Source organism: Lotus japonicus, chromosome 1, assembly GCF_012489685.1.
Source record: "Lotus japonicus ecotype B-129 chromosome 1, LjGifu_v1.2".
In the NCBI taxonomy this organism is placed as follows: Eukaryota; Viridiplantae; Streptophyta; class Magnoliopsida; order Fabales; family Fabaceae; genus Lotus; species Lotus japonicus.
The window spans coordinates 75,518,159-75,542,526 of NC_080041.1; the positions used below are offsets into that span (position 1 = coordinate 75,518,159).

Sequence of the window (24,368 nt, forward strand, 5' to 3'; positions counted from 1 at the left end):
TAAGGATAACGAAATTGGCAATCTTAAGGATGTGGTACTCTTTCCTTGCTAGGTTTTTTCCCACTGGGTTTTTCTTAGCAAGGTTTTGATGAGACTCATCTTTAAGATTACGTTTGAAGCCGTTTCGTGGGGAATTCAGCTGAGAGGGGTTTAATGCTATGTTTTCTAACTTCTTGCTTATGCTTGAGCCATTATTATTAATAAAATTACTTTCATTTTCAAAAAAAAAAAATTAACAAGTTTAGATTGGAAATAATCTTTCAACACACACCCTATTAACATAGGAAATCCCAAAGTACCGACCAGAGTCTTAGGCCAATTTCAATGCTACACAGAAATGATTTGTAATTCTATTTCTTACTAAAATGTTTACATCTTTCACCTTCTCCAATGTTTAAAAATCAAGGATCCTCAATGGTCCTCTGAATCAGCTGGCTTGGTTAGTAAATCTGAGAAAAATTTGTGTATGCTGGGTGCAATGCGGCAAACCAGGCTACAATACCTGCATATTTACTTATTTAGCAAGTGGATAAAGAAATATAATTGATAAAACAATGAATTATGAAAGTATTGTTCATGTTTTAAAGAATATACGTACCATGGTTTGACACTCAACTTATCAAATTGCTCCATGACAAACAGTATGCACGCGTTTCTTAATGATGTAGCATTGTAAGTCTCTGACATATCGTACATTAGTGAAACATTGTCCACATAAATATCCTGTAAGAATAATTTCAAGAGTAATTCGATTAAATCAAACTAAAAGAAAAATCTACAAGCATAGAAGAAATAAAGCAACAATGGAACTGAATTCTTGGTTTACTTGAGAAATTGCATGTGCACAAAGATGCTTAAGATCTTCCAGAAGATACTGATCTGCAGCTATGAGGAGGTCCTTAGCAATATCCAATTTGACATCTACTGTTCCGGTGTAAATAAATCTGAAGTCCAACAGAAAATCAGTTCATATATTAAGCTTATTATAAAAAAATAGAACAATAGTATTGCACTTTGCATCACAATACCTTATCATCATCCTAAAGACATCCCATTTAATATTTGGAATCTCTATATCATTGGCTTCACTTTCCTGCATTACACATATATTATGAAATTATTTTGGATATTTACACTTAAGTTCGGCAAATCCATTCATCTTGCTTCAATTGCAAATTGAAGGACCAGTCATCAGAGCCACATCCAAATGAAAGAGAAAACGAAGAGGGTTAAAACAAAGATTCAAGATTTATTAAAACTTACCTTATAACCCCCATCAAACATTGCGTGAAATACATCTGAAGTAGCTTGCAAGCAAGCTCTATGAGCATAAAACCTTTTACCTGAATAAAGGAAAACAAAATAAATTAGTCCATATATCAAAATCAATATGCGTATAAACAAAGTTATAGAAAATATAAGCAACAGAAAAACTTGGCAGCAGGTTCTCCACCTTCAACTAAGAATGTGACATTAGATAGTTTGGGATTGTTCACATATTGTTCGTCCAAGTACACCTACAGAAAATATAACCAGTAAATGATAGAAAATGAGAAAAAAAATGTCTCATTTTGTTCACTTTCATACATGAACAACTAAATATCAGCAACTCAATTTCAATTGTGACTGAAGCAATCATGATATCTTAAGCACATGATAGTAAAATACTTTGGATGATAGTAATGGAGAAGCAGCATCAACAATAGAGACAAATGTGGCTTTGGCAGATAACTTGAGAAGCGCTGCTGAAGCATCACTCTTCTGCTTTAGGTTTTTAGATTCAAGAAGATCCAGAAGCAATTCTAGTCCTGAAGATTTAGCAGCTTATCGAAATGAAAATACTTTCCAAGTATTGTGAGTGAGAAATGACAAAAATGGACAGATCTATGTTTATTACCATTATTAACAATGAAAATAGTTTTATGATCATTAGGGGAACATAAATGAGCAAGAGCAATAACTACAAGTCTTTGAACATCTTTGTCTGCAAAGCGCATAAGATTCAACAGATGTTTCAGTACCTGCCAAAGAGGAAATGATATAATGTTCATATCAAGTACCGCAAAAAGAAGTATTAAAATAGATTACAAATCTCATATTCGATTATAATCAATCCCTAGCTATAGAAATTTGATAATGTGCTAGAAAACTCACTCTCCCATAAATGTTCTCCTTTAATCTTTTTAATATCATTGCCACACACCGACACACATAATCAGAAGCCTGTAATAAGAACAACCCAATTAATAAATTAGTGAGGGAAATGAGTTCTATTAGCAAACCTTGATAAAAAAAAATAACCATCAAGTAGATATAATGGTAAATCAAATGCAATATTACTAAACTAAAAAAGAGAATAAATGAACATACTTCAGTATGTCCATTGAGCAGTTTTTGAAGACCACCAGCCTTAATAATATCTACAACATTGTCCTATAAAACAAAGCTATAAAATCAGTGGATGCATATCGCTGCGGGTTTGTGACCAATTAAAGAACAAGGAAATTGACTCCACCTCATTATAAGCGACAAAAGAGAGAGTGGAGGCTGCATAGTGTTGGACAAACTCATTCTTTGAGCCAAGAAGATTGAGCAGAGGCTCTATACCTCCATTATAAGCAATACCAACTTGATTGTCGGAGTCCTAACAGTTGAATTATATAAGCAATAAGAAATAGGTTTAAAAAATCAATTCCCACATACACCAAAAAATTACCCAACTTCACTTTGTATTCATTGATTTGATTCAATTAAGCAGACATAAGGCCAAATATTTGCTGCTAGTATTAATCACCTCTGCTAACATCCCAAGAACAAAAGCTGACATTGCACAAAGTAGTTCATCTGAGGACATAAGCAAGTCAACCAAAGGTCTTATAGCCCCTCTTTGGGCAATCCGAGCCTGCATGAATCACAGAGTGTGCAAATTAATAAGAGAATTCTACAAATGATAGATTTATTGCGTTTTGGAAAAACATAAAACTTGATCCACCTTGGAACACGAATATGATGTAGCAAATTCACCAAGTAAAGAAGTTGCTACTTTTTGGGTCTTCAAACAAGAGGACCTATCATTAAAATCACAAACTCGCAGAGATTAAGATTATGAACTTGCATAGATTAATTAGGGAGAAAATATATTGCTCATTTGCAGCAAGCAGCTAACATGTTAGAGGAACACATCATTTTCCTTGTATTGCATACAGAGAAAACAATGAGTTATGTGAAATTTTACCTCAATAACAAAATCACCGGTTGTAAAGCGCCAACTTCAAGAACAACTTCCTTAATATTCTGCGAAGTGTGGATCAGACTTCTAACTACACTTATCTGCAAAAACCGTTATTCAACTAGTGTTAAAAACTTAGAGCTATGTAGCCAGCAAAATCAAATATAAGGGATTATGGAAATTCGCTTATGTGTCTGACCGCCTCATAATGTATAGTAGGATCCTCTGATTGAAGCATCAATACGAGAGTGGGCAACGCATTGCATTCAACAATCTGTAATTTTTCATTCATGTAAACAACTATGTTTAAATAATATATAATAATAACTCATAGTGCAAAGTTAACTACTTGATTTGTGTTGTCATCATTGTCAAATGCAAGAGTTCGTAAGGCTCCTGCCGCTGTCCTCTGCACACATGAATCATTGAATTCAAGCAATTCAACAAGAAGTGGAATACCACCTTCATTCCTGAACAATCCATATCACGTAAGAGTAGATAATAAAATATTTGCAGCATGTGTCTATAACATATGGAAACAAATGACAACCTGATAAGGTTCATAGTGTTGATGTTTGTACTAGCAAGATTAGTTATTGTGTCTACTATTATAATAAGAAGACCAACAAGTGTTTGAGACATGAGACCAGCTTTATGCACCCTTAAGAAATCAACAAGATAGGGCGGGACTCCAGCATCAACAATGGGTTGTTGGTACTCTGGCTGTTTGAAGATAAAGATAAGTGCAAACAAAATAATCTTGAATGTAATACATGAAGCAAAATTTAACATGAATAAAAGAGATAACAAAATAAATCAATTACTTTATAAGACAGAAGGCCGACGAGCAAAACGAATCCGATCTGCAAGCCATCCGGAACTTCGACGTCAAAGTTCATTATAGTATCCACAAGTCCCTCTACATGAGAATAAAACGGAAATAACGTAAAGAACAATTCGAGCAAAGAAAAAAAAATAGGACAAGAGAGTTTAGAGTAGAACCAGTACCGTCTCTAGCAAGTTCAGAAAGCACGTTTAGGGCAGTTTTTGCGGTAGCACGGGTAGCACGATCTGAGAGAGAGGATGAAGCAGCGGATTTGAGGACAAGAATCTGTTGGAAAATTTTGTCGGTTTGATCTCGTTGAGAATCTATCAGCTGTGTATTATTATTGCATTCTTCTTGTTTACGCTTTAAGTTTCGGACTGCAGTGTGATCCTGATCCATGGTGTGTTTTTTTTTTTTGGAAAAGGCAGCACAAATTGCTAAAACCCAATTACTACAAGAATGAGCAGAACAATTGGGATAAGAGGAGGAAAGGAGGCAGATTTGAGAGGGATATCTATTTTCTATAAGGTGGCAAGCAAAGTAAAAACGAATAGAGGCGATGGAGATTTTTTTAAGTTCACCCTTATGTGAATAAAGTAGGAAAGTGATTTATCTTGCTGATTTTTGTTATTCTCCTTTTTTATAAGCAATATAATCCCCCTTTCTTACTTCTAACTAGTATTTGATTCTGCGTTATGCACGAATGGATAAGAGTACTTTGTCGACATACATAAGATCTTTTTATATTTTCTCTCTCGTTTTAATTTTTTAAATACGTATATCACCTATTTAAGTTATTTTTTCTAATCATAGTTACATTCTAATTTGTTATACTTTGAATCAAAATACCAAAACAAATTTAAACTTCCATGTGTATATACGAAAACATAAAATACAATTTTTTTTAGTTAATTTCTAACTCAATCTTGTAAAAATATTTGACATCATTTTTTATGTCATATTTGATATCATTTTGAATTTAAGATATTATATTCAATTTTTCTTTTATTCAGTTATATAAAAAATAACCATAATCACTAAAAAAAGACTTTTTCAGCATAGATCTTAATAGTAAAAAAGTAACATTTGACTTATATTAAATTTTCTAATGTCATTAAAAACCATTAAATGTCAAATTAATACGAGAGTTATTTTCGAAAAAAGTCATAATTGACTTTTCTTAATTATTTAATGTCATTAATGCCTATTAAATGCAATATTAATTCATTAATTATTTTCAAAAAATGAAATTATTTAATATTTAAATTAAAAAAATTAGAAAATATAAATATGACATCATCTACCTACTAATTATAGTATGAGAGAGAAAACTTATGAAGAAAGGCTTATAATGAGGGGGTGATACTAGTTAGAGTTGCCATGTTTTGGTTTCGGAAATAGTATATAGTATAGGATTTGTAAATGGAAAATGGTGCTTACACACCTCTCTACCTCTATAGAGATATAGAAATAAAAGAAAGAGAAATGAGTGATATAATAAGTGATATGATATAATAGATGAAAGTGATAGGAAGAAATATATTTGAAAATGATATGTATTTTTTTTTTTGAAAAGTGAAAATGATATGTAAGGGAAACAAAATTTATTTGTAAACTAAATCAAAAAGTCAGTGTTGGGGTCATCTCTCGTTCAAACCCCTAGGCTTAGGGGAAGACCAAGAAAAGTTGAGAAGAGAGGTCGGAAGAAGTTCGAGCTAATTGGGTTTCATGTGGTCGTCTGTCTTTTATCTGAGGTCATGACTTTTGTGGAGGCAAATGAAGGAAATTAGTTGATAATTCTACTGTCGGAGTTTTGAGAGCCGCAGGGTGTTATGGCTAGAGCAAGTGGTGCTATATTGATGGAGAATTATTTGGGTATGAGGTATGATTGTACAAATGAGTTTGTTGTGAACCAAATTGCGGCCCATATTCATGCGTTCCTTTAGTGTTGTTATAGTGGATTTCTCTTTTAGCCTTTTAGTTCTTTTGGTCTCTAGCGATGATTTTTTAGCTCTTGAACTAGTTTTTTATGCATGGGGTTTCCTTTGTTTTTTGTTGGTTTAATTTTAGTGTGGAGTGGTTAGCTTTTTGTTTCTACTAATCATTCGTGCCTATTTTGTCTCCTCGTAAGCTTTGTTCTCAAAATTGAGATTAATACATCCTTTTACTTTCTAAAAAAATTTATTAAAAATATATATATAAAAAAATAAAGAAATTAGCAAGGTGATATGGAATATAGTGCTATGGAAGACTATGGTGGAGGCAGCTTTAAATCACCGCTGAATCCACTGGATGATATGTAGAGAAGCAAGGTCCAAGGGTTTCTTGTCGTGATAAAGTGTTGGGAAGGCGTGCGTCACCGCCAGTAAAGTCTATCAACGACTTTTTTACATGGCTAGTGTAGCTTTCAAACTTATTTACAAATTTAGTGAAAGTTTTAAATTATTTATGGATTTAGTACAAATCGCCACTAGCATTGGCGATTTCATTAATATTTTTTTTTTGTTCTTATGAAATCTCCATTAACATTGGAGATACCTCTTTTTTTTAATGAAATCTCCACTTGCAGTGGCGACACCATAATTTTTTTTTTTGACTCTGTTCGTTAGTGACGGAAAAACATCTGTCACAAAATCCTAGTATATAATATGTAAAGAAGTCATAAACAATATTATGTCGCTAATACTTTTGCGACGGAATTATTTCTATTCTACTATCCGTCGCTAATTATGTGTTTCATTATTCACTAGGATTTTGGGACGAATAACTTCGTCGCAAAAGAAATTTTGTCGCTAAATATTTTGCGACAGATATCTTCTCTCTTCACTTTCCGTCACTAATACCTTTCATATTATATATATACTGGGATTTTGTGACAGACGTTTTTCTGTCACTAACCAATAGAGTAAAAAAATTATGGTCTCGCCACTGCAAGTGGCGATTTCATAAAAAAACGGTATCTCCAATGTTAATGGCGATTTCATAAGAACAAAAAAAATCAAAGAAATCGCCAATGCCAGTGGCGATTTATACTAAATCCGTAAATAATTCAAAACTTGCACTAGATTCGTAAATCAATTTAAAAATTACATTAGTGATGTAAAAAAGTCTCTATCAACAAACTCGTGTAGCAGAAAGTGATTCGTTTTGAACTTGTGGATGATGCTTGATGTGCGGAATGGTTTCTATGTTGTGAAGTTGGATCAAGACGTTGATAAATGAAAAGTCATTAACGGGTCCCTGAATGATCTTTATTCATTATTTATCCTTAATAAGGGAGTGGTCTTCTGATTTTGTGGCTTCCACCGCTCAAATCGACAAAATAATGGTTTGGGTTTGTATCCCCTATCTCAGTTTGCCATTGTATGACGGGAATTTTCTACTCGTGATTTTCTCAATGGTAGAAACAAATTAAGTTTGATAAAACACAATGAACCAGTTGTGGGGACGTGTTTGCATTCAAGGTATTTGGTTCAATGTGGAATGTGAGGGTTTGCATATCATGTGTTCACTCTGTGGATGCTATGGCCACTTGGGGAGGAACTTTGTCTTGTCTATCTAAGCTGTCACATGGCAGTGGTATCACCGGCTTGCAGCTGCTGTCACACTCACAGCCATCGTCTAATGTGCATGGACATAACCTTAATTCAAATAGAGTGCGATATCTAAGAAAAAGATCCAGTACGTCTATATATCTGTAATTAGTCGGGTAAAGAAAAAGTAGTATACATGTATAAAAAAAACATGGAGATAACATTAATTCAAATCTATGCTATCTCCATGTGAATGGAGACATATAGATATAGATATTGATTTGCAGAATTAATTTCTAACTTTGCTGCATTTTTTTTCTTCCAATTTTATGTTTGAAACTTATTCATTGACCTCATAATATATTTTTGTCTCTACAATAATGGTGAATGGATCAATGCAGGTGCTGCTATGCTCACTGATAGCATATTTTGGTATATAACTGTTCCTTTCCAAACCATCAAAGATTACAACCTAAATTTTGAAAGTATCGTAGATGACCTCATTAATTTAGCAGGTTTCTTTGATAACTTTTTTCACTACTCTTGCCAAAGAAACCAGAAACTCTAATTGAGGCTTTGCATCTGGGCTCATTTTTACTTTGGTTTGATTAGGTTCGAACTAAAATTACTTCTATCTGCAATCACAATTAGTGAGTTGTGGGAGCAGTGCTATGTCATTGCTCAAAGAAGAGGTGAGACTTGCTACCTCAGTGAGTTGTGCTTTGATCTTTTCTAAGTTCTGGCTTATTGCTTTTAAATTTATATTCCAAACATTAAATGAGTTTTCAATTAAGGAATACCAAACTTTATAACAATTTCGTTTCCTAAAACATGATATATATATATATATATAGCATAGATCTCTACATGTGGAGCTCATATCCAGTCCCAGCCGAAACCACTAGTAGTATCCGATGGTTTTTTCACTGGTTGGTCATATGGTGAACACTACCACCCCGGCCGCTCGCATAACTCAGAGTTCAATTCCATCTTCCTACTCTCTTATATGTCTATGTAATGTTCACTATACTTAATGATTTAGTGTGTGTTTGGATTTCAGTTTGCAAAACAGAGTTTGGGTGAATGTGGGTTTGCAAAACAGAGTTTGGGTCAAAGTGAGTTGATTGTAATGTGATTTATGTTTGGATACTTTTATTCTGAAACAGAGTTTGATATCATGAATCATGTTTGGATAATATTAATGAAAAGCACTTTTAAGTTGTATAATTACTAAAAAGGGTATGAGTTTTATTCTAAAACAGAGTTTCATTCATGATTTTTTAACTACATTTTATTATTTTAAGCAAAAATATTTTTTAAAAGGAAATCAAAAAATGCAAATAGTTGAAATTCGTAAAGTTAACACTAATAAAAATTAAATAAGTTGCAGAATTTTTTTTTAGAAAAGAGAATATATTGATATAAGAGAGGTCTTGGAGACAAACCTCTTCCAAGTGAGCTAAAAGAGCAACATACAAGACAAGAAACCAAGCAGATAAATAGGTGCAAAGAAGTAGAAAAAACATGACAAACAACTGCAGGTACAGTAAAGAAAAAGGAGAAAAAACGAAACTACACTAGCTAGAAATGCATGCTTACTCACCAAAAGGAAAAGGTACAACCATGCTCAAAGCTGGCCAACACATGGGCCGTTGAAGCTCAAACAGCAAAAGAAAACATCCCCAGGACAGCGCATAGAACACCAGATAAACAGTATGCAATCAGATAGGAGTAGGTTCAAAACAGACTTGAACATAGTATCAGTTACAGTTTTGATTGTAGTTCAGAATTTCCCCCAAATAAGTTGTAGAAAATTACATAAAAGATAACAACATATCTTAAAATAACATATATATGTTCCAAAATAAAATACAAACCAACAATAAAGTTCAAAGGTAAAAATGAAATACTATTTTAATTATATAGTCACAACTAAACTAATTAAGGTTCATGTGCTCCACAAAGTAAGAAAATGGAACATATGTACTGATTAAATTGATAGAATGACATTAAATAACATAAGTACTAGATACTGATTAAAACATAGTTGATGACAAGTACCATTAACCATACAATTTTTCCTAGCACAATACAACCACACATTAAAAGTTCTACATAGTTAACCATACATAAAAAAGTAGCACCTAACACAACTTAATGATCAAACTAATGACATAATTAAGTCTTCATGAACGGCGATGGGTTGTACGCAGCAAATTTCAACCAAGCCAACAATTTTTCCTCATTCCCTTTCAATGCCACAAACATTTGCCTTGCGGGCTCGAACATCATGAGTTGACAACATCGAGAATGCAACTCAATATTACTTTCAAGAGCCTCAAACTTTTGCATTTCTGCCATCACTTCACCAATAGATGCACCAGGTGAAGGTATGAAAAACGGTAGAAAGGGGGGGTTTGAATAACGTTTTCAGTATAAAACTTCCACCTTAAAGATTTTGACAAATCTTTCGAGAACTTAAGTGCTAAAGATAAGAGATAGAAAAGCACACAAGGATTTTATCCTGGTTCACTTGATAAATCACTCAAGCTACTCCAGTCCACCCGTTAAGGTGATTTCTTCCTTCTTAGAATGAAGGCAATCCACTAATCAGGTAAGAGTTACAACTGCACCTGAAACCTACAAGTGACTAACAATTACACTGACTTAACTCACACTAAGATTCACTCTCTTAGTCTTCTCTAGGATCCGATCAACCTTGATCTCCTAAAGGAACTAAACAAATTGTTTATCAAAGAATTGTTTACAAGAGATTTGCTTCTAAAAAGCTAATAGTAAACTCAATGAATTTCAGATGAAAGAAAGCTTAGAAGAATTTAAGTTTGTCTTGCGCGTATGTGAATGCTTCTAGCCGTTTCTTTCAGTCTTCAGCCTCTTTATATACTCCAAGGATTAGGGTTGAGCGTTGCATGGGAAATGCTACCGTTGGAGGGCAGTTCTGGAAAATCCAGCTTCTGATGTGTCTAAGACTGTTAGGTAGGTCGTCAGGAAGGTACAGTTGCTTTTGTACTTGGATAGCGACGCGACCTTTAAACCTAGGAGACTTCTGATCAGGGGAATGCTTCATATTGGAACTTGTGAAGCCGGTTGATCAGAGTCAGAGGGAAAGCCCAGATCCTCTGACCATTGTTTCTTCTGATTCTGAACTCAGAGGGAAGAACATGGTCTTCAGAGTATCTTGCTTCTGGACATCAGAACTTCACTAATCAGCTTCTGGATCTTCAGAGTCTTCTACACCATCAGAACATCTGAGCCTTCAGTGTTTCTTGGTTATCAGACTTTCTGGATCTTCAGAACTTCTAGTGACTGAGTCCACATCAGAGTTTGTATAACTTCAGAACTTCTGAAGCTTTTCCACTGTTCATACTGAACATGGTGAATGCGAAAGCGTTGCTTGGGTTGCTCTTTATACACAGTGCTTCTGATTTGTGTGAGATTGAGTTGAGGTCAGAGCCTGTAAATAGCACACTCAGAAAAACACGTTAGAGTACCACAATTGTTCATATCAAAAGGTTAACTTGTAATCATCAAAACATAGAGTTGTACTACTAGATCAAAACTTGATCTTACAATCTCCCCCTTTTTGATGATGACAAAACTAAGATTTTTGATGAACAATTCTTAAACATTAAACTGAATTCACTCAGAGTTTAGAGATATAGAATAATACTTATCCTGATGTGAATAGTTTATCTTGCTCATTCTGAATTCAAGTCACTGCTTGATTCTGAGCTTAGCTCCCCCTGAATCTAATACTTGATGAAAACGTTAGTAAAGTCTAGATTCTGAGCTAAAAGATATAAGAGTTCAGAGTGAAGAACTTATGACATAGATGAAAATCGAGTAATCAGAGCGCATAAGTAATCAGAGTCACGGACAGGGTATCAGAGTCTTGGGTATCAGAGTCAACTTATAATCACTTCAGAAGAAGTGAAATGTATTCCTTGTATTTGCCCAGTGACACATCTATGGTCATGAAGGTGGAACTCTTAAATTCTCCAAAAGAAAAAAATAAATCACACTAACACATCTTACACATCAAAAACTGGGTGTACTCCCCCTTTTTGTCATAAGCAAAAAGCTTGGGGTGTGAAAAACTTAGCTCGAAGTACAAGGTACTCCCCCTTAGAGAAGGTCTAAGTTTAAAGAAAATGAAAACGATGCAAGAATCAGAGTTAGGCGAAATAAATAGAAGAGTTAATGCAAGAGAAGAACGTTTACCACCGGTCAAGTGAGTAAAGAGAAGGGTCAGTTACCAAGAACTTAACCTCGAGAAACCGTAGGAGCATTAACTTTCAGAGAGAAAATGAAGCCTATATAAAGCGTTGGAGAGAAAGGTAAGCTTCACACCTCGAACAATTTTCAGTAAAAAAAAATGGCATCATACATCGTAGCACTAGAAGAGCTGAGGAAGAAGGCCTTTGAGGAGGACTTGTTCCTGAACATCAGGCATCCAGAGGGTACAACGACCATCGCGGAGCTGACACGGACACTGCTGGAAGAGGACCTGCGTCCAGAGGTGAAGAGAGACCTGAGGGAATTTCTTGCCTTCGTGGAGGAGGTGCAAGAACTCAGCCGGCTTGAACTCAAGCTGCTGGAAGAAAAAGAGAGTTTGAAAGAGAAGCTCAAGACCGCAGAAGAGATTCTGGAGAGGGATGAGCTAAAGGACAGGCTCAACAACATCCAGCATGCACTGGAGCGTCTGGAGAAGGATAGGTCAGAGCAGCGCCAGGAGTGCAGAAGAATGAGGAGGGATCCTCCATTCTAGACTTTAGGGAAAGAATGTATGATGTAAACATAAAGATATGATGAATAAAAAGATTTTTACAAACATATGTGACACAAATATATATAGATATGCATAGATAATCACAAACGAACAAAGTAGAATAAGTAAATAAAAAGAAACAGAGTTTAACAAAAATAAAACAACGTTAAAGAAAAAGAAAAACGAAGAGATCCTAAAACTAAGGTTTATCAGTTCGTCGCAGAAGTTCCATCATCATGTGCTTCATTTCAATTAGCATGGATTCATGAATGTCAAGACGCTGTTCCATGATGTCGAGTCTGGATGAGCTTGACTGAGCAGAACCGGAAGGAACATTCTGAGCAGCTTGAGGATCTGGAATGGAAGCAGAAGCAGCAGGAGTAAACACTACTGGTGCAAGTGCTTGGCATCTAAGGGCTTCAGCCTCAGCCTCAAGTCGTTCTGCCTCTAATCTGGCTTGTTCAGCTTGAGCTGCTGCTTGACGTGCAGCCTCTTCTGCTTGAGCTTTCTTTCTCTTGGCTTCTTCAATAGCTTCAAGAAGCTTATGTCTCTGTTCTTGTTCATGAAGAGCCACCCTTCGAGCAAACCTTTGCTTTGCAGCCTCAATGCTCTGACTTCCCTCTGCATGCAGGAGCTGCATCATAATTGGAACTTGAGCCACTAGCCAAGTGCCCAGATTGTTCCACTCATCAGTCTGACCGTGCACATTGCGTAGCATCAAAGAAGCTTCATGATAGAAAGTATTGATGCACTCAGAGAGAGATGTGGGTCGGAGGTGAGTGTAAGGAATTATGGAGAGGTTGGTTTCAGGAGAGGCTGGGTGATTGCTGCTGTGGGCTTCAGAGGCACCTTGTGGAGAGCCAATGTTAAACGTTTGAGCATTGGGTTCAGAGGTTCCAAGGTGAGGTTCTGAAGTTTCAACCAGAGGATGGGGTGATCTAACCGAGGATTGGTTAGACACTGATTGTTCGGGTTCAAGTTCTGGTTGAATAGGCTCTTGTTGGTCGGGGGCAGGGTGAGCTTGTTGAGCCAAAGGGTCTGCCTCTTGTAAAGGATTGGCCAAGATAGGTTCATCTGGGTCAACTAGACGTTCAGGTCTAGGGCCAGGATATCTCCTAGGGCTTGGACAAGTGAGGTAATACTCTTCTAAGGTAGACACCTTTTCTTTTCTGACCTCCATGAATTTTCTAATGGATTCAGAGTTATTGGAGGGAGAAGAATCAGCAACATTGGTTGGGAAGGATACAGGTGTAAAGGCTGTGGAAGAGTCTGTATCCGTGGGTTTGAGAGCCAGACGTTCTGATTCTCTTGGGACAGAGTGATCAGAGGTTCTGGGTTCAGGTTCTGTGTGGGTAGGCTCTGGTTGTGCATGAATGATGGGTTCAGAAGATAATGGGTTGTACTGAATGGTAATGGGAGAGGTAGGTTCTTCTGACCTAGAGGGTTGGTTCTGAAGCAAATTCCAGAGAGGTTCTTCAGTAGGGGAAGGTTGAAAGAATGAAGATCTTGGGGAATGTGGTGGAGAGGTGGTTTGTGCAGCTGGTTGGGATTCAGGAATAGGAGTGAGGGGATTTGAGGAGTGTTTGAGCATGGCAGATATAGGGAGTGCATCAAATAAATTCAAATCATCATCAGAAGCAAGTGCAGACTTACTTGAGTGTGCTGATGATCTAGTCACTCTGGCAGGAGGTTCAGTCCTTCTGAGCACTTCAGCAGCTGGTTCCACCCGAGTAGGCTTCACCACGATTCTGACTTGCTTCTTCTTCTTCTTAGGAGGACCATCCTCATTATCACTATCATCACCATCATCAGGCTTTCTCTTCTTCTTTTTGACCAGAGGGACATCTGATTCCTCAGAAGATTATTCTAGGATCATCTTCCTCTGAGCTTTCTTCTTGGGAGGAGAAGGAAACTCTGGAGCTGGCGGCAGTCTGCTGAAGAAATCATCGAGATCAATTTCGAATCCTTGAGCCCTTAGGTCTTCAACATAGCACCTAATGGCGTCAGGATTGTCTGCCTGAGTCCACAGAGGGTAGTCATTCAGAGGCATCCTTCTACTTCTGATTTCAGAAGATGTGTCTTCACGAGCAGGGGCGATTTTCTTCTGGACCAAACCTATCTTCTTCAGAGAATTTGCAGTGAAGACATCACTGACAATGGTGGTCAGATCCTCTACACATCCAGCATGGACCAGATCTTGCACCAGGTTGCTTTCAATGAAAAAGTCTGAGAGCAGTCTCCCAAAGGGGATATACTTGATTGCTGACTTGATGGAGGCAGTGGTACGAGACTTCCGGATACATTCCTTCAAGTAGGAGAACAGGAAGTAGGGAAGGCAGATCTTCTTCTGGTCTTGGATGAAGAACAACATCACCTTCTGGTTGAAGTTGATGTAGTCTGGAGAACTGCCCTTTGGTCTCTGGTTTATGCAGTGGAGCAAAATTTTGTGCCAGATCCTGAGCTTGGGATGAAGGTCCATCACCTTGTAATTCGTCTTGCCCGGTTTGTAATTGGTGTACAGGGCCTGGTTGATTGTATCCTTGGTGCTGGGTTTCAGCTTCGATTCCGTGAGTTGGAAACGATACCCAAAAGCAGTGTCTGCACCCAGCAAATTCACGAAAGACTTCTCTGTGATGATGATCTTTCTTCCAAGAATGTGAGATACCACCTGAGTATCATCGCAGTCGGCGTGCTTCCAGAATTCCTTGACCAGTCTATCATACACCGGTCCTCGAAGTCTGTTGAAGTAATTTCCCCAACCTTGAACTTGGACTTCAGGACGAAGATCATACCCATTTGTAGCCAGGTTGTCGAGGTCGAATCTCCATTCTGCCAGGACTTGAAGTTCCTCAGGAGCATATACGCAGTGAACGGCACAGCCCCGTTCTGCAATTGGAACAATCTGCTCTTGAGCTTGACCTTGATCTTGTGTCGGATTCTCAGAGCCCCTTTGACCCGTTGCTAGACCAACTACCATGTGAGGGAACTGGGGTGCATCTGCAGTAGATCTTCTGGTTTGACTCACCATTTTTGAAGCGGTTGAAGGTTTGAGGTAGAAGATGAAGGTTGAAAGATGAAGAGAGATCGAGAGAGAAATCGAGGATAAGCGGTTTTTGAAAAGCAGAGAGAGCGAGAGTAAAAACCGGAAGTGAAAGAGATCGTGTGTGTATAGTGGGTTTTGACAAATAACCGTTGTTGATTCAAAAAGCAATTTAAGATCAACGGTTGAAAATTAAAGATAGATAGTAACAGTAAATACACAAATCACACACAGGAGAGAAGCACATCTACACGCAATCATAACAGACTGTCACACGGGCACAAGGAACTATGCATCAGAAATATTGACACACGTGTTGCTGTCTCAGCTTCAGAGTCAGTACCAGTGGGTACACACACTCTGATTGAGTTACCTTCTGGACTAGACATCTTCTGATCAAGAAGTATCATAGTCAGAGGTTCTGATCCATCTTCACTCTGGACAAAAGTCCATGTTTAGATTTTTCAGAATAAAATTAAATCTATCCTCTGCTAAGGGCCTTGTAAAGATATCTGCCCATTGATGGTCAGTATCAACAAACTTCAGAAGAAGTACGCCCTTCTGTACATAATCTCTAATAAAGTGATACTTTACCTCAATGTGCTTTGCCCTTGAATGCAAGATAGGGTTCTTACTCAATGAGATTGCAGCAGTGTTATCACAATAGATTGGGATATTGCTCTCAAGGATCTGATAATCCTTCAGCTGATGTTTCATCCAGAGCATCTGAGTGCTGCATATTGCTGCTGAGATATATTCTGCCTCTGCAGTTGATAGTGCAATGGTTGATTGCCTCTTGCTTGCCCATGAGACTAGATTGCTTCCCATAAATTGACAATTTCCAGAAGTACTTTTTCTCTCTGTTCTATCTCCAGCATAATCAGCATCACAGTAACCTGAAAGCTTATACTCTGATGATTTCTTATACATCAAGCCAAGGTTAGTGGTGCCTTTCAGATACCTTAGGATCCTCTTAACAGCAGTTAAGTGGGTTTCCCTTGGATCTGATTGGAAATGAGCACATAAATGAACACTAAATAGTATGTCTGGCCTAGATGCAGTTAAGTATAGAAGTGAACCTATCATGCCACGATAGAGCTTCTGACATACTTTACCACTTTTATCTTCTTTCTCCAGAATGCATGTAGGATGCATTGGAGTCTTGGCCACTGTAGATTCCAGCATATTAAACTTCTTCAGAAGTTCTTTAGTGTACTTGCTCTGATGGATATATGTTCCTTCTGGTGTTTGATCAACTTGTATTCCCAGAAAGTACTTTAATTCTCCCATCATACTCATCTCAAATTCAGCCTGCATCATCTCAGAAAATTCTTTGCATAGAGATTGATTAGCAGAACCAAATATAATATCATCAACATAAATTTGCACAATTAAGATATCATCTTTATAAGTCTTGCAAAAAAGAGTTGTATCTACTTTACCCCTTACAAACTCATTCTCCAGAAGGAATGAGCTAAGTCTCTCATACCATGCTCTGGGAGCTTGCTTCAGACCGTAGAGTGATTTCTTCAATTTGAACACATGGTCTGGTTTCTTCTCATCTTCAAAACCTGGGGGTTGATGAACATAGACTTCCTCTGAGATATAACCATTTAGGAAGGCACTCTTTACGTCCATCTGATGTAGAACTATGTTGTGATTTACTGAGAAAGAGATCAACAGTCTGATTGCCTCCAGTCTTGCTACTGGAGCAAATGTTTCAGTGTAGTCTATTCCTTCCTGCTGGCTGTAGCCTTGAGCAACTAGCCTTGCCTTGTTTCTGACTACATCTCCTTTCTCATTCAGCTTGTTTCTGAATTCCCATTTCGTTCTAATAACATGGACACTCTCAGGCTTCTTCACTAAGCTCCAAACATCGTTCTTGGAAAATTGATTCAATTCTTCTTCCATGGCCAGAATCCAATCCTTGTCCTGAAGAGCTTCATCTATGGACTTGGGTTCAATTAAGGACACCAATCCTTTCAGACTGAGCAAGGTCTTTTCAGAGGGTCTGAAGGCAGATCTGGTTCTGACTGGTTCGTCTTTGTTGCCCAAAATCAATTCCTTAGGGTGAGCTGCAGTGATTCTGCTCTTCTTCAGAGTTTGTGAGTTAGAGGGACCAGCTTCTTCCTCTGGTTCATCTTCCTCTGGCTCAGCTTCCTCTGGAGCTTTGCCTTTGTCAGAAACATTAATGCTTAAATCTGCAAACTTTTCAACTAGCTTTGACTGGTCAGAGTCAAGCTTATCGTCAAATCTAACATGAATAGATTCTTCAATAGTCTTAGCATCAGTATTATAAAATCTAAAACCTTTAGATCTCTCAGAATAACCGAGTAATAGACACTTAGAAGACTTAGCATCAAATTTATGCAATCTATCCTTAGTATTGAGAACATAACAAACACAGCCAAAAGGATGAAAATAAGAAATGTTGGGTTTTATGTTCTTCCACAATTCATAAGGAGTCTTATTCAGAATTGGTCTCACAGAGATTCTGTTCTGAATGTAACATGCTGTATTTACTGCCTCTGCCCAAAAGTGCTTAGCCATGCCAGTTTCTTGGAGCATGGTTCTAGCCATCTCCTGAAGAGTTCTGTTCTTCCTCTCAACAACACCGTTTTGTTGAGGAGTTCTGGGACAAGAGAAATCATGTGCAATTCCATAGGGAATCAAACAGACTCTCAAACTTGTCATTCTCAAACTCTCCACCATGGTCACTTCTGACACGCACAATCCTACAAGCCTTCTCGTTTTGCACTTGAGCAATGAAGGTAGAGAACACAGCATGAGACTCATCCTTGCGGGTTAGAAACTTTACCCATGTCCAGCGGCTATAGTCATCAACGATAACCATCCCATATCTCTTGCCACCTATAGACTCAGTTTTCACTGGTCCAAAAAGGTCGATATGCAGAAGTTCTAACGGCCTTGAGGTTGAGACAACATTCTTTGCCTTGAAAGGGACTTTTGTGAATTTGCCTTTCTGACATGCTTCACAAAGAGCGTCTGAAGCGAACTTCAGATTGGGTAAGCCCCTGACAAGGTTTAGCTTGCTCAGCTGAGAAATCTTTCTCATACTGGCATGCCCTAACCGTCTATGCCATACCCACTGCTCTTCATTAACAGACAGAAGGCACTTCACATTCTGAGCCTCCAACTCAGATAATCTGATCTTATAAATGTTGTTCTTCCTCTTGCTGTTAAACAGAACAGAGCCATCGATTTGACTTACAGCCCGGCAGGACTTTTGATTGAATATAACATCATAACCCTTGTCAGCTAATTGACTTATAGACAATAAGTTATGTGTTAAGCCGTCTACCAATAACACATTATCAATGCATGGACTACTATCTACACAAATAGTACCAGTACCAACAATTTTACCCTTTTCATTTCCTCCAAAGCCAACTTCGCCTCCAGGCTTAAGTTTCAGCTCTCAGAACATACGCCTTTCTCCCGTCATGTGACGCGAGCATCCACTGTCCAGATACCATGATTGGTGTTTCAGTGGAGCTATCAAGGATATCTGCAACATAGATAATCTTGTCCTTAGGTACCCACTTTCTGGGTCCTCTCTTGTTAGTTACCCCAGAGGTTCTGATCACCTTGGGTGTCTCAACATGATATTTTAAAGGAATATTTGCATGATATTTAGTCATAGAGAAAGATCCCTTTTTAAGAGGGTGTTTAGCAACTTTAGCAGGTACAGGATCAGGCAATATGGTATCAGAGGGAACAAAGCATTCATACAAGGATTTAGCTTTAGACACAGAGGGCTCATTTCTAATTGGTTTAGAATAGCCAATGCCATGCATTCCATTTCTGCTTACGCCATAGATCATTGAAGCCATTAAGCTTCTATCCACGCTTTTAGCTAGGAATCTTTGAAAAGACTTTTCATACTTAGATTCATTTCTACAATCAGAGGCATCACAGGCAACAATTTCTTCTAACTTAGCAATCTGGTTCTTAAGCACAGAGTTAGAATTGATCAAGGCATGATTATCATTTTTCAAATCAGAAATAATTTTCTCATGTTCAGAAGGAGTCTTGGAAACAGCAGATAAGTTCTTTTTAAGCTTCTTATGCTTAGACAATAAGGAGTTATACTTATCCATAATATCAGACAATGCATGTTTCAGTTCAGAGGTAGAGAAAGAAGCGAATACCTCATTTTCATCGTCTGAGTTAGGATCTCCTTCTGATTCTGAGTCAGAGTCAACATCTCCCTTTGACTCTGCTTCTTTGTCTTTGACAATAGCCATGAGTCCTTGGACTTCACCATCAGAGTCAACATCCTCTGACTCTGATTCATCAAATGTCACCATCAGACTCTTCTTTGTCTTGAAGTGCTTCTTTGGCTTCTTGTCCTTCTTCAACTTTGGACAGTCACTTTTGTAGTTCCCTGATTCTTTGCACTCAAAGCATGTGACTTCCTTAAGTGAGGACTTCTTCTGACCTGAGGATTCAGACTTTCCTTTTGCCTTTCCAGAGCCTTTGTATTTGCTCTGCCTGTGCTTCCAGATGCGATTGAGTCTCTTGGAGATCAGAGTCAGCTCATCTTCATCAGAATCTTCTGATGCTTCTTCAGATTCCTCTTCTTCAGCTTGAAGAGCTTTTGACTTCTCAGCCTTAGCCTTTTCAGATTTAGATTTCAAGGCTATGGACTTTTTCCTCAGATCTTGCATCTCTGAGCGCTTCAGCTCATGGCATTTCAAAATGCTGATGAGTTCTTCTAAACTCATATTCTCAACGTCTCTCGTGAGCTCTATTGAAGTCACTAAAGGCATCCAACTTTCAGGAAGACACCTGATGACCCTTATGACATGATCTTTTGTAGTGTAGCTCTTGTTGAGAGGTCGTATGCCAGCTACAAGCAACTGAAATCTGGAGAACATTTCTTCAATGGACTCATTTGGCTCCATGATGAAGGATTCATACTTTTGGATCAAAGACAATGCCTTTGATTCTTTGACTTTCTTGTTTCCTTCATGAGACATCTTCAGAGATTCGAAAATGCCTTTCGCAAACTCACGATCTGTAATCTTCTGGTACTCTTCATAGGAAATAGCACTTAGAAGAATTGCTCTTGCTTTGTGATGTTGTGAGTACAGCTTCTTTTGATCTGCAGTCATCTCTGACCTTGGGATCTTCTTGCCATCTGCATCAACTGGACGCTCGTAGCCATCCACAATAATATCCCAGAGATCTGCATCGAAACCCAGAAAGAAGCTTTCCAGTCTATCTTTCCAATATTCGAACCTTTGACCGTCGAACATAGGAGGCTTTGCATTGTAACCATCTCTTTGAGTTTCACTGGTGGTGGCAGCCATTGTTTTTCACACCGGCCCGGATCACTGAACACTGTTAGGTGTGGTAATCAGAACTTGCGCTCTGATACCAATTGAAGGTATGAAAAACGGTAGAAAGGGGGGGTTTGAATAACGTTTTCAGTATAAAACTTCCACCTTAAAGATTTTGACAAATCTTTCGAGAACTTAAGTGCTAAAGATAAGAGATAGAAAAGCACACAAGGATTTTATCCTGGTTCACTTGATAAATCACTCAAGCTACTCCAGTCCACCCGTTAAGGTGATTTCTTCCTTCTTAGAATGAAGGCAATCCACTAATCAAGTAAGAGTTACAACTGCACTTGAAACCTACAAGTGACTAACAATTACACTGACTTAGCTCACACTAAGATTCACTCTCTTAGTCTTCTCTAGGATCCGATCAACCTTGATCTCCTAAAGGAACTAAACAAATTGTTTATCAAAGAATTGTTTACAAGAGATTTGCTTCTAAAAAGCTAATAGTAAACTCAATGAATTTCAGATGAAAGAAAGCTTAGAAGAATTTAAGTTTGTCTTGCGCGTATGTGAATGCTTCTAGCCGTTTCTTTCAGTCTTCAGCCTCTTTATATACTCCAAGGATTAGGGTTGAGCGTTGCATGGGAAATGCTACCGTTGGAGGGCAGTTCTGGAAAATCCAGCTTCTGATGTGTCTGAGACTGTTAGGTAGGTCGTCAGGAAGGTACAGTTGCTTTTGTACTTGGATAGCGACGCGACCTTTAAACCTAGGAGACTTCTGATCAGGGGAATGCTTCATATTGGAACTTGTGAAGCCGGTTGATCAGAGTCAGAGGGAAAGCCCAGATCCTCTGACCATTGTTTCTTCTGATTCTGAACTCAGAGGGAAGAACATGGTCTTCAGAGTATCTTGCTTCTGGACATCAGAACTTCACTAATCAGCTTCTGGATCTTCAGAGTCTTCTACACCATCAGAACATCTGAGCCTTCAGTGTTTCTTGGTTATCAGACTTTCTGGATCTTCAGAACTTCTAGTGACTGAGTCCACATCAGAGTTTGTATAACTTCAGAACTTCTGAAGCTTTTCCACTGTTCATACTGAACATGGTGAATGCGAAAGCGTTGCTTGGGTTGCTCTTTATACACAGTGCTTCTGATTTGTGTGAGATTGAGTTGAGGTTAGAGCCTATAAATAGCACACTCAGAAAAACACGTTAGAGTACCACAATTGTTCATATCAAAAGGTTAACTTGTAATCATCAAAACATAGAGTTGTACTACTAGATCAAAACTTGATCTTACACCAGGCACTACGAGTTTGTTTACAGTAGTTGAGCGTGACTCGGATGCAGTTGCAATCCTACTTATTGCATCTGCTATCTTTTTAGAGGCAGGGACATTCACCATCTTCTTGTTACTAGCTTTTTCAGCATTTTCAATTCTCTTCCTCTTCCCTCCACTTTTATCACTGCTGTTTCCATATCCGTTGCTTAAATTAATATTTCCAAATTCAGCACTAACTCCAACACTTGCTCCCTCACCAGCTCCTCCAATTTCATCACTGTCCCCCGATCCTTCGTCAAGATTTATGCACCCACTCTCAAAGGTAGGACGATACCCATCAGCACTTTCACCTTCTTCATTAGGCAAAACTCTAGAAGAGGGTGCCCATGCATGTTTTCCAGTAGCTACCACATCTTTGAATAAGATAGTTAATTCATTAGCATATGCAAGTCCTTTATATCTGTACTTTGCATATTGTTTATTTTCCTGCACATTTGTAACTAATGAGTATGATATATTGTATAAACGGATTATAAATCTTACAACTTCATATTAAATCCATACCATAATCTTTTTCTCCCACCACTCATCAGGTGCAGCAAGAGTCTTTTTTTCCTCATCCCATCCTAAGCCTGTCTCTTTGGAAAATAACTTATCCCATGCTAACCACTCTTTCCTAAGATTATCCCACTTGTTTCGAAATTGTATTTTCTCATAGTTTCTATTAGTTGCCTTGTTGAATTCAGTCTTTACAACAATCCAACCATTCTTTGTAAGAGTTGTCCCAGACCGTTCTCCTTTGTAGACTTGATCCAAGCATAGTTTGATGTAAATCTCTAAGGCTCTCACATCCCATTCAGCCTTCGACTTATCTGTTGTAGGGGTGTCTACATGTTCCTTTCTCTTATTGCGACTCACTATTATAAACGAAAAGTCCAAATTACTTTTTTAAATTTAAAACACTAACAATTAATACTGAAAATAACAAGTTTCAGCCATAAATGCTCCATATTTGCTTGCAACAGTTTTCACTTTTCATCTAAAAAATATCCTCTTATATTCATTCAAGAGGGAGAACAAAAGAACAGAGGAAGTATGAATACATAAACACCCAATTCTCCATCTCAAACAGTGAAGAGACCAATTTACCAATGTGTACTAGTCAAATCCCATACATGTGCAGTTGTCTCTTTCATAATCAGCACTCACAAATGAAAACTTCTTATTGATAGTGTATTAGTTCAGTACAATGCAAGCAAATTTTCATGCCAATTGATAAGGAGAGTTTCTTAAGCATACTTAACAACAAAAACAAAGACAAAGAATTGAAGAGTACTATCAAAAAATTGAACATGAAGATAAGAAGTATAACAATAAGCTTGAAGAGTACTATCAAAAAGATACACCCCACATTCAAGCTTCTACTGCCATTGTATATTTCCCAATGAGAATCAAAGAATTGTCCAAGTTAATAGCCATTTACTACCACGGCTAAAGGCCATAAAAGTGAATTAATGTGATTGATTTTTGGCTATTATATAGCAAACCAATCACTAGTATATATTAGGCAATAACTTGGAAAAATGAATGGGAATAAATCAGTTTTTATTAGCATTTAAACATTTGATTTTCTGCTTGAGCCTGATCTGCTTGGGGAAAAGAAAACGAGAGCAGCCTACTAGCTTAACAAAAAAGACAAAAGAAAAGCCAAAAGATCCTTTAAAACTACACAAAAAGGGATTTTGTTTGAGCCTGATCTGTTTTCATAGCTTAAAGTGTCATCACAAGGCACCAATATTCTACTGACTTCAAACATGCAGCACATTTTTTGAAGAACAAAATATTAGCTAGTGGTACAAATCTGAAGAAAACTTGCAAAGGAGAAATGAATTACTTGATGTGCAGCACAGATTTGTGGAGCAGATAAGCTTCAAAGAAAATAGAACTTCAAACAGTGATCTACAGCTTTGACCAGAAGAGAAGAACGAGAGCTCCGAGTGTGGTTTTCTTACAGAGAAGGTTGGAATAAGGAGAAGAGAGAGGGTCAGTTATGGCACTGTGAAGGTAGTTGATTTTTTTCAATCCAACTTTAATTAGCCCAACTGCTCAACGTAAACGTAGAAGTGATGGTTGGGTCAAGTTAGATGAAAGTGGGTTTTTGGCCAAAAGTGAGTTAGGGTGAAAGTGGGTTCAAGTTACCCAAACATAATGGCACAATGTTCAGTGCAACCCAAAAGCACATTGAGGCTCACAAACAGAAAACCAAACATAGCCTTAAGCACAATTCATTTTTCCCATCTAAAACAACATGTATTAAATTTGAGTAATAATTTTCATGTATATATTATAAAAGAA

The 24,368-nt window shown here is 37.6% G+C and overlaps 2 protein-coding genes across 2 annotated transcripts; both read right to left on the reverse strand.

Moving 5' to 3' along the window:
* Positions 1-246: 246 nt before the first annotated feature.
* LOC130711232 (ARM REPEAT PROTEIN INTERACTING WITH ABF2-like) lies at positions 247-4,143 on the reverse strand. Its single transcript, XM_057560766.1, has 18 exons — positions 4,054-4,143; positions 3,780-3,952; positions 3,579-3,699; positions 3,429-3,503; positions 3,236-3,330; positions 2,993-3,068; positions 2,795-2,902; positions 2,516-2,644; positions 2,378-2,433; positions 2,155-2,236; positions 1,898-2,021; positions 1,669-1,808; positions 1,454-1,517; positions 1,264-1,343; positions 1,029-1,093; positions 827-944; positions 599-723; positions 247-502 (listed from the first exon to the last, which is right to left on the reverse strand). The coding sequence occupies exons 1-18, from the start codon at positions 4,126-4,128 to the stop codon at positions 412-414; spliced, it is 1,797 nt and encodes a 598-aa protein (XP_057416749.1). The 5' UTR covers positions 4,129-4,143; the 3' UTR covers positions 247-411.
* A 17,017-nt stretch (positions 4,144-21,160) lies between these two features.
* LOC130711239 (uncharacterized) lies at positions 21,161-24,057 on the reverse strand. The gene is made up of 3 exons (XM_057560773.1): positions 23,908-24,057; positions 22,578-22,930; positions 21,161-22,499 (listed from the first exon to the last, which is right to left on the reverse strand). Coding segments are annotated over exons 1-3 (879 nt in total). The 5' UTR covers positions 23,909-24,057; the 3' UTR covers positions 21,161-21,974.
* Between the last annotated feature and the right edge of the window lie 311 nt (positions 24,058-24,368).